The sequence below is a fragment of the Malaclemys terrapin genome, chromosome 20, assembly GCF_027887155.1.
Source record: "Malaclemys terrapin pileata isolate rMalTer1 chromosome 20, rMalTer1.hap1, whole genome shotgun sequence".
NCBI lineage: Eukaryota > Metazoa > Chordata > Testudines > Emydidae > Malaclemys > Malaclemys terrapin.
In genome coordinates, this window is record NC_071524.1 from 17,607,696 (window position 1) to 17,618,053 (window position 10,358).

The 10,358-nt window shown below is 64.6% G+C and overlaps 1 protein-coding gene across 1 annotated transcript; it reads right to left on the minus strand.

Annotated features, from left to right (window-relative positions):
* Positions 1 to 1,236: 1,236 nt before the first annotated feature.
* LOC128826565 (olfactomedin-like) lies at positions 1,237 to 9,000 on the minus strand. Its single transcript, XM_054009917.1, has 5 exons — positions 8,242 to 9,000; positions 7,764 to 7,916; positions 6,354 to 6,566; positions 2,970 to 3,117; positions 1,237 to 2,707 (listed from the first exon to the last, which is right to left on the minus strand). Exons 1-5 carry the CDS (start codon positions 8,305 to 8,307, stop codon positions 1,914 to 1,916), a joined length of 1,374 nt encoding a protein of 457 aa, XP_053865892.1. The 5' UTR covers positions 8,308 to 9,000; the 3' UTR covers positions 1,237 to 1,913.
* Between the last annotated feature and the right edge of the window lie 1,358 nt (positions 9,001 to 10,358).

Sequence of the window (10,358 nt, forward strand, 5' to 3'; positions counted from 1 at the left end):
CGCCGTGCCACGGGGCCGCGGATTGGCCGGGCGCCCCGCGCCGCGATGCAAGGCCGCTTCTGATTGGGTAGCAGCCGCCCCGCTCCTCTCGTCGCCCGTCTCCCGCTCACGCTTCTTTTGTGAGGGGAGCTCCCATTGGCCAAAGGTAGAGAGGGCGTTGGAACGGGCCTTGCCATTGGCGGGAGGCCGCTTCCCTCGTGAGTCAATCAAACGGAGCCTCGAGGGCGTGAAGGATAGGCGTGATGGACAGCTGAAGGGGCGGGAGTCAGACCGCCTATGACCCCCCATAATGTGCTGTTGAGTGTCTCATTGGCTGAGCCCTGGGTTTGTTTGTTTTCTGTGCATTTCCCATTGGCTGAGCCTGAGAGAGAGGGTGTGAGCTTGTCGGCCATTGGCTGAGCCCGCGGGATAGTTTGTTTGTTTGTGGAAGGGATTATTTTATTAGTGCATTTCCCATTGGCTGAGCCCAGGGTGGGGGGTGTTGCAGGTGCATTTCCCATTGGCCAAGCCCTGGGGGATATTGTTAGTGTATTTCCCATTGGCTGAGCCCTGGGGGATTTACTGTGAGTGCATTTCCCATTGGCTGAGCCCAGGGTGGGGGTGTTGCAGGTGCATTTCCCATTGGCTGGGCCCCAGGGAGGGGGGATTGTAGGTGCATTTCCCATTGGCCAAGCCCCGGGGGATTTATTGCTGGTGCAGTTCCCATTGGCCGAGCCCCGGGGAATTTATTGCTGGTGCAGTTCCCATTGGCCGAGCCCCGGGGAATTTATTGCTGGTGCAGTTCCCATTGGCCGAGCCCCGGGGGGATTTATTGCTGGTGCATTTCCCATTGGCCGAGCCCCGGGGGGATTTATTGTTGGTGCATTTCCCATTGGCTGAACCCCGGGGGATTTATTGTTGGTGCATTTCCCATTGGCCGAGCCCCGGGGAATTTATTGCTGGTACAGTTCCCATTGGCTGAGCCCCGGGGGGATTTATTGCTGGTGCAGTTCCCATTGGCCGATCCAGGGTGCGTTTGCATTTGCTCCGGCAATGCAGCCCTGCATGGATCAATGCGCCGCCTGGCCCAGTGGCTTTAACCCAACCCGGACCCCAGCTGGGCAGGGAGGGGCACTGGCCTGGCAGTGCGCGAGACGCAGGGACCGTCCCTGTGTTCCCACCCCCTCCCCGGCCCTGGGCGCGGCGCTCGGTTACTGGGCTGAGTGACACCAACAAACGCGGACACGGGGGCTGCAGTCACATGATCACGTTTATTCGCTACCGGGAAGTTCTAGGCAAAAATCAGGCTCCGATGGGGCCTCAGAAAACGCAAGAGAAGCGGCATCGCTAACCCCCAAATCCCGGGATCCGAACGGGCCTGGCTGCAACGCCAGCGAGGCAATGGGATGGATGTAAACCCAAGAGAACAATGACCCGGAAACCCCAACGGTCTGATTATCCGTTCTGGTCCCTTTATCCCAATCCAACCGCGGGCAGGGGATTTGGGGTAAAGGGGAATCGGGAGCCGAGATCGCAGCCCCGCCCGCGCTTGCATTGCATGGGGTGGCAGAAACCCGATCGGGGCAGGAGGCGGAGCCCGGGCACCAGGAGGTTGGTTGGCTTTAGTGATGCAGCTGGAGGCGGGAGGAGGAAGCCGGGCGGTGGCTGGGGAAGAGGGCAGGAAGGAGTGAGAGGATCCGGGGAGCAAGGGGCAGGGAAGGGGCGGAAGGAGGTGGGGGGAAAGGGAAGGGGTGGAGGGGAGCTTGCGGGCGAATGGAAGGGGGGAAAGGAGGCGGAGGGGCATGGAGGAACGGAGAAGGCTGGGCCGGAGAAGGTGGAGGGAGAAGGCTGGGCCGGGAAAGGCGGGAGGGGGTTGGAGGAACGGAGAAGGCGGGAGGCCGACCCGCGCCGGGAGCTGGCCGTGCGGCCGGGCGCTAGGCCCGGAAGAGGACGTCGTAGCGAAGCAGGTAGCCGTCGCTGAACATGTAAAGCTTGTGGTCACTGGGGTTGTAGCTCAGCGACCGCACGACGTCCGTCACCTTGTCCAGCGGCAGGCTAAGATGGCTCTCTCGGCCCGTGCGGGTGTCGTAGGCGTAGAAGATCTCCTCGCGGTGGGTGCTGACCGCCCGGGTGGCGTACATCACCCCGCACACCATGAAGGCGTTGGTGGCCGCCGGCTTGTACTGGGAGGTCTGCCAGGTCTTCTCCAGGGCCAGCGAGCCGGGGCCGAGGCGGCCGATGACGATGTTGCCCTCGCTGCGCTCGGTGGTGTACAGCACCCACAGCCCGCTCTCGTCCGCGGCCAGGTCGAGGCCCTGCCAGCTGGTGCCCGTGTAGGAGAAGCGGTTGTTGAAGGCAGCGTTGGGCACCGCCTTGCGGTCCACGGCCCCGCTCTCCAGGTCCAGGCGGCAGAGTTCCCGCGCGTTGTAGCAGTTGTAGTAGAAGGAGCCGTTGTACAGCACCGGCCCGGCCCCCTGCCCGAAGCCTGTGATCAGCTGGTCCGTGTGGTTCCGGGACAGCAGCAGGTCCTGGTAGGAGCCGTAGAGACGCACCGAGTCCAGCCGCCGGCCGTCCAGGTTCAGGAGGGCCACCCAGTAGCGCTCCTTCCGCCCGGCGCGCAGGGCCGACTCCTTGCCCCAGGCCCCGGCCTTGTAGCTCGCGCCTCGCCAGTTGAGCTGCACCACCGTGGGCTTGCTGAGCCGCCAGATCCCCTGGTGGTCGCACGTGCCTGGGGGGATGGGGGGTCACAAGGGTTAGATGGCGGGGGGGGGTCTAGTGGGTTAGAGCAGGGGGGGCTGGGAGCCAGGACACCTGGGTTCTCTCCCCAGTTCTGGGAGGGGAGGGGAGGGGGGTCTGGTGGTTAGAGCAGGGGGGGCTGGGAGCCCGGACTCCTGGGTTCTCTCCCCGGCTCTGGGAGGGGAGTGGGGTCTAGTGGTTAGAGGGAGGGAGTCTGGGAGCCAGGACTCCTGGGTTCTCTGGGAGGGACTCACCGATCGGCAGCTGCCGTCCCACCAGGGGATTGTCCTTCTGACAGTCCTCCAAGCGCTGCTTGAGCGTGGTCAGCTCCCGCCTCATGGCCACCACGTGGTTCTTGTCGTAGGATTCCAGGGCGCTCACGGTGACCGACATGTTCTGGAGCTGCAAGGAACAGGGCAAGGGTCAGCCCTTCCGCACAGTGCCTGGGTGCCCCTCCAGGCCCCCCCACGTTGGATCTCCCCGGGACTCAGATCCAGCCCTGCCCGTTGCTAAATCAGGGACTCTGCACCCTTAGCCATCCAGCTCCGTCGGACCCCACCCCCCCGCCCCAGAGCAACGTCCTCTGACAGCGGCGAGCTCAGAGCCGTTTTCCACCCAGCCAATTATCCCGTCCCGAGCACCGTCGATTAGCCAATAACTTCAGGTCGTGCTCCGGGACGTGCTCTAGATATTCGCTCTCAGGCGCCTTGTGGCCACATCCTCCCCACCGCTGAAGGGGAGGGAACAGAGAAACCCAGCCTGGAGAATAGATGGCAAAGCCGGGGTAAGCCCCAGCCCATGGGCCAAGCCCCCCAGTGATGTAAACCTCAGACCATGGCCCAAATCCCCACTAGAACTGGGGAGGGGGGAAGGGGGGGAATTTGTGTCCCAAACTTTTTTCCTAGGGAAAAAATGTAGATTTGGCAAAACACCAAAATGTTTCGTGAATTTGCATCAGTTTCGCCAAATTATTTCGGCTGGAAAAACCCCCCCAACCCCGAAACAGTTCCGAGCCACCCGGACTAGTTCTTGTTTGGGGGTTTCAACGGGACTCTCTGTTTAGAAACATCCTCCACGCTAACGTACCACACGCCCCATGGCAAAGGGTTAAAAAGGCCCCAAATCAAAACGAAATTTCCAAACAAAATGTTTCGTTCAGCCCCCAATACACCCCCCCGCTGCCCCCCCCACAACTTTTTGATGCACCAAACAGCACAAAACTATTTGTTTTCGGTTCGATGCAAAACGATTGTTCTTCAGCAAACCAAAATATCCGTTATTTGCACAGCTCGGCGCCCGGCGCCGTCCCCACCTGGCCAGGTGTTCCTGGGACCGTCCCTTTTCAGAAGTAGCTGTCCCGGGAAATCTGTCCGGGTGCTCCCGCTGGCCGCTGTGACGGGCTCCGGGTAGTTCCCACTTTTCGGACCTGGCCCCGCTGGGGTCCCACCCGAGCCTTGGAAATGAACTCGCCCAGCGAGACCACGGAGGATGGTTAAATAGAAACGTTTTTATTGCAGTTAGGTTTTTTAGCAGCGATTAACGGGACGCTGGGACGGCGCCAGGGGAAATGCAGACAGCGGGGGGGTTGGGGGGGCAGAGCATGTGGGGAAATACACAGGAGCGGGGGCAGTTTCACTTGGAGCCGCGTTTATCCCTGGCGGAAGGGGGCCAGGCCCTGGCTGGGCGTAGCCCACGACAGAATCGTCCCGCGCATGGGACTCCTGGGTGAGTTCAGGATTTCAGTGGCAGCTGGACCCTGGCGGTGGGGTCCCGTTTCCCTGCTCTAGCCGGGCCCGGGAACGACTTCGCGACCACCTGGGAGTCGCCAGAGCCCACCAAGCCTTGGGGTGTGGCCAAAACTAGGCCACTCCCACCAGGATAGGGGTGGGGCAAAGGGAGAGGCAACTGTCAATCACTGGCTCCGATTAACCCTTCATGGACTTCCAGGTGCCACAGAACCAGACGGGGAGTGCAGGTGACGTGCAGCTCCGTGTGACGAGATTCCCGGGGCGTCCGAGCTCTGGTGCGGGTGGTCGATGGCCTCCGGATGGGCAGTGGGCGGGCTCCGGGGGAGCGAGGGTCCCAGTCCCCCTGTCCCATCCTCACCCTTCTGCCCCGGGAACCGGCCGGCCGGCGGCTCACTGCGACTTCCAGCAGGCGAAGGACCTCTTGTGAGACCTCCTGTCCCAGCGCCGGGGCGCCAGGATGACGTAGTCCTCCTTGGGCTCGCCCCGCCACTGGGGGGCATCCAAGAGCTCGCACGCCCGGGCCTTCTGGGTCCTGCGCAGGAGGTAGATGAGGGGGCAGTGCCAGCGCCGGTCGATGAGGGACTTGCCCCGGACGTTGACGAAGGGCAGGATGTAGTTGGTGGGGCGGCAGAAAGTCACAAACAGCTGAAAGACCAAGATATTGGGCAGGAGTCAAGGGCGCCCGGGGCCCCGAAGCCTGGCGAGGGGCTGCAGGGCGCAGGGTTTCCCGGCGTCGGGCTGGAGACGTCTGCGGGGAGGGGGCAGACACGGGTCAAAGCAGCGTAGGCCCCATCGGGCCACACGCAGAGCCGGGGAGGCCGTCGAAAGGGCGGGAATCCTGCTGGCTCCCAGCGGTGCCCGGCCCCGGCAAACAGCAGGGCCGATGCGTTTCTCGTTATCGTTAGCAGCAAGACTTTGTGTGGCCCGTCGCTGGAGAAACGGGCCTTCGCCTCCCAATGGCTGTATAGAGAACCACGGCCCGGCCTGGCCCCGGCAAAGCGTTCCCACCGCGCACGAACACCAGAGACGCGCCAAAAAGAGGACAGGGGTTTTGAAACGGGGTCGCCCTGTCTGGCGTCCTCCGCGGAGGGGGGCTCCCTAGCCAGCAAGCCAGAATTGGCAGCCGGGCGCTTTGAACATGGACCCGAGCCCGCATGAGGAACGAATCGGGTACGCCGGAGGTTAACCCTTTATTGTAACATTGCCTGACTAGACAGCGTGTGTGTGTGTGCGCGGGGGGTGGAATTACATTTCTAGCCCTTGTGCTTGCGAGGAAAAGCTTGAAAATGTGACTTGAGCAGAACCAACGGAGCGACGCTGTCTGGGTCTGCAGGGAGCCTGCGCCCGTCGCTGGGAGCAGGTGTTGACCCGTGTGTGTGCAGGGGACCGCATGGCTCTGGTGGGGGCAGACGGGGGCCCCACACATGGAGAGACAGGCAGGGGCTGAGTTCTCCCTCCTGCGGGCTGGACCCGAACCCAGCTGCAGCCCAGGGAAGGCCGGCCTGGCAGTGGGCCCCGCGCCAGCCCCAAGGAGGGTGGGGGTCGGTGTTGAGGGCACTTCACTGCCTCAGTCCCACCCTGCCAGGGGCTGCTCCAGCGGGCACGGGCCAGGACCCTCCTCTGGGGATGGGGCTTACAGGGGTTATCCCCTGAGGGCGTGCGGCCTTCCCAGCTTGCAAATGGCTGGTTCTGCCACTCCACGCTGCGGGGAATTCCCCCGCCCCCCAACACGAGGGCCGGCGGGGGTCTGAGCGCGGGTGGGAATCGGGGGTCGCCCCCGGGCCAGCCTGTGTCTGATCCACACGGGATCTGAGCCCAGCCCTGCCGGGGGGGCCCGGGCCCTTCCCGCCGGCCCCCCGGGGTCAGATCCCGGCCCCGCGAGACGCTCACCTCCCGGTGCACCACCTCCACCGTGGTGTCGCTCCCGTTGAGGGAGGAGCGGAGGTGGCCCACGAAGGACTCCATGTCGCCGATCTCCTTCCGCAGCTCCTGGAAGTCCAGCTCGGTGGGGGTCAGGTCGCCCACCTCCAGCAGCTGCAGCCAGCGGCTGGCGTTCTGCAGCTTGGCCTCGTACCACGCCAGGCGCTGCCCGTATTCCTGGAGCTGCCAGGGGGAGGGGAGAGGGGGTCAGACCTCATCTGGTGTAAACCCGCGTGGCTCCCCTGGGTCAGAACCAGCCCCAACCCTGCTGCAGTCAGGGGTGACTCCGGATTAACACTGGAGCAGCTGAGATCAGAACCCAGCCCTGACCCCACTGTAACCTGTGTTACTCCCTGAGGCTGGATGTGGGGGGAGCTCCCCGCCCATCTCGGTCCTGCCCACCGGCTGGGCAGCAGAAATCCCTTCCCCTGAAAATGTCACAGTTTGGGGAACGAAGAACGAAACCCCAGATTTCCCTGGAGCTGGGACGGAGTCAGAGGCGAGATCCCCGGGGAGGGAGTTCCGGGGAAAGGTTCCCTTCCCGCCTGGGTCAGTTTCACTAGCGACATTGACGAGAACCGTCCAGCGGCCTCCCCCCAGCTCCGGAACAGGGGGCGCCCTGGGCTTTCTGCCTCCCCTGCCCCGGAGCTGGGGGGGCCTGAGACTGACGGGGGTGGGGGGGGTCTCGCTCCGGTGGGCTGAGTCTGGGCCCCGGCGAGTCCCGGGACGACGTCGTTCGTTGCTCCCTTGGGCTCGGGCCTTGGCGCTGAGATGCTGGGAGCCCAGAGCCCAGGGAAGGGGGAGAGCGGGGGCAGGGGACACACGAGGAACATTGGCCTTGTTTGGCGAGTGATTCGCTAGTGGCAAAAAATGGGCTAAGATTGGCAGCCAGGGCCGGGGGCATTCCCCCCCCGCCGACGGTGCCGAGAGCCAGGCCAGCAGAGGGCAGACGTGCCACACGCAGCCCAGATCTTGCACCAGGGCCAGGGTGACCAGACAGCAAGTGTGAAAAATTGGGACGGGGGTGGGGGGTAATAGGAGCCTATATAAGAAAAAGACCCCAAAATCGGGACTGTCCCTATAAAATCAGGACATCTGGTCACCCTAAGGGCTGAGTGTCCAGCAGCTCCCGCGCCCTGAGAACGGCTTTCCCAGAGGCTGATTGGCTGTTCCCGCGCTCCAGGGCGGCTCTGTTGGCCCCCAGCCTACAACCCCTCCTTGCGTAGCCTGCCCCTGACTAGGGCCGGCGGGAACCAGCCCCAGGGCTGGCGCTGCCCTTGCCCAGGGAGGGGAAGGAATTCGCCAAACGTCACGCAGAGCCAGGGCCCCTGACCCCCCAGTACCCCTCGGTTCCCCCCCCCGTCCCCTCCCCGGCCTCACCTTCTCCATCTCCCGCTGCACACGGAGGGTCAGGTTGTGGGCGGACGTCTCCAGCAGCTCGATCCGCCGCAGGGGGAAGGTGTCGTCAGGCAGGATGACGGTGCAGACGCAGTGACCGCTGGCGTCCATCACGCTGCTCAGATTCTGGACGGCCTGGAAGGGGGAGTGGGGAGCAGGTGGGACCCATTACCGAAGCATCACGTCTCACGTCCCCTCCCCAAAGCGCCACGGGAATGCAGCCACTTCTGGGGAGGAGTGCGTCAGAGGGTGCAGCAGCTGGGCAGAGGGGCAAGTTTGTGCAGAGGGGATCGGGGCAGGCGGAGGGAACCCAGGGGACATTTCATGGCCATGCAACATGGACAGGGATGGAATTGCCAGTCACCCTGGCAAGATTTCACCCATGTCCAGGACGGACAGGTGATTTCAACCCCAGGCCGCCCCGGCCCTGGCAAAGCGGCATGTGGGCCGAGATACTCACGGAGGCAGCCGTCCAGCGCAGGAGCGGGCAGCCCGCCAGGAACAGGGCTAGCACGATGGTGGCCATGGTCCGTCTGTGTCAGCCCCTGGTGCCCCCAAGTGCTTTATATAGGCAGCGGACGGTGCCGCGGGACGGCGCGGGACGGAGGGACGGGCTGATCGTAGCCGCTCACTAGCCGGGTGACCTGACACTGATCCCTAAATTGGCTGGTTTCAGGTTAGTTTGTTCAGCTCGGTGATTGACGGGCTGCCAGTGCCAGCGAGATAGCGGAGCCGGGGGATTAACCGGGGGGAGGTGGGGGGGTCATGCCCAAGCAAGAGAGGCCTGAGCCCTGGGTGTGACCTGATGGGAACCGTGGGGGGGGGCGCTGCAGGGGGTGCTAAGGAGCCAAGGCTGGGCTGGCAGGGGCTGTGGGTCGGGAGTGAGGGGCTGCGGGTCGGGAGTGAGGGGCACCGGCAGAGCTGGGGGGGGCAGGGCTGGGCTGGCAGGGGCTGTGGGTCGGGAGTGAGGGACTGCAGGTCCGGAGTGAGGGGCACCGGCAGAGCTGTGGGGAGCCCAGGGCCGGGGTAGCAGGGGCTGCGGGTCGGGAGTGAGGGGCACCGGCAGAGCTGGGGGGAGCCCAGGGCCGGGCTAGCAGGGGGCTGCGGGTCGGGAGTGAGGGGCACCGGCAGAGCTGGGGGGAGCCCAGGGCTGGGCTAACAGGGGCTGTGGGTCGGGAGTGAGGGGCACAGAACCCAGAGCTGATGATGGGGAGGGTGATGGGGGAAATTGCTGTAAATCCCATTGTGTAACCGGGCCCTGATTAGGGGCCAGGTGCCGAAATCCCAGCAGGAACTTGGCATGTTCGCACCAACCCCTACCCCCGTATCAGTTTGCGGAACAGCCCCAGAGCAAAGGGGGGGGGGATTGTCCTTCTCTGATGGGCCCCCACCCCCCAATTGCAAAACAGCTTAATCCCCCGATAAGGGGAACGGAGGCAGCAAGGCACTGGGGAGCCTTTGTTCTCGGCTGGGCCCTGCTCCGAGGCAAACGGAAACCAGCCCCCGTCATATCAGGGCTCCAGAGCCGGGGGCTCAGCTCCCTGGGGCAAGACAGGCCACGACTCCGCGGCTCTGAGACCCGGCGCTCGGCGGCACAGGGTTAGCAGGGGCTGCGGGTCGGGAGTGAGGGGCACCGGCAGGGCTGTGGGGACAGGGCTGGGCTGGCAGGGGCTGCGGGTCGGGAGTGAGGGGCACCGGCAGAGGTGCGGGGTGGGGGACACTCCCAGGGGCTACAGGTCGGGATTGAGGAACATCACTCCACTGAGATCAGAACCACCCCACTTTGCACCAGCCGTGGGCCTGACCCACACGGCAGAACCGAACTGTGCCAAGCCCGTTCCCCCAACCCCACTGCTCTCGCGGGGCTAGGGCAGCGCGCGGCCCATGACGGGGCTGGGCTGCCGGCACCAGACCCCACAGACCCCCCCGGGTGCCCCCTGCCCCTGCGGGCACCCAACAACTCCCCTCACACTGACTGTAGACAGGGCTTGGGGGGGGCCTGTGTTTTATAGCCCCAGAAGCTCCTCCCGCTCCCAGCATGCTTTGCTAAGAGGCTACTCACAGCCAGCCCCGCACAGACAGAGGGACATACCAGGGCCCGCTCTGGCTCCCACACACTCACCCTGGGGCCCAGCCCCCCGTTCTGGGCAGTTTGCCCTGGGGGACCAGCCCTCGCTCTGCCCGGCCCGGCGGAGACAGCCCCGATACAGGGGCACGGAGACGGGACCGGCCTGGCTCCCAGCTCTCACCACCAGACCCCCCTGCCCCTGCAGGGAGAGAACCCAGGAGTCCTGGCTCCCAGCCCCCCGCTCTCACCACTAGCCCCCGCTCCCCTCCCAGAGCTGGGAGAGAACCCAGGAGTCCTGGCTCCCAGCCCCCCGCTCTCACCACTAGCCCCCGCTCCCCTGCTGACTGCTCGGAGGTGGAGACGCTCGGCGGCTCGGTAAAGCAGCGTTTATTTATAAGCTCTCGCTCGGCTCGCGCCCTGACGGGGGTGCGGATGCGTTAAAACTGGAGCAGCCGTTCGTTCCATATACAGCGTGTAAACAACGTATGTACAGTCTGTGACCGTCCCGT

Bases quoted from the DNA above. Each gene is read 5' to 3' on its own strand.
- LOC128826565 (XM_054009917.1), bottom strand. From the start codon at position 8,307: ATGGCCACCATCGTGCTAGCCCTGTTCCTGGCGGGCTGCCCGCTCCTG. The intron at 7,917-8,241 runs GTGAGTATCTCG...TCCCCCTTCCAG, and splicing joins TGCGCTGGACGGCTGCCTCC to GCCGTCCAGAATCTGAGCAG. The intron at 3,118-6,353 runs GTGAGCGTCTCG...TGTTCCTTGCAG, and splicing joins TGGAGGTGGTGCACCGGGAG to CTCCAGAACATGTCGGTCAC.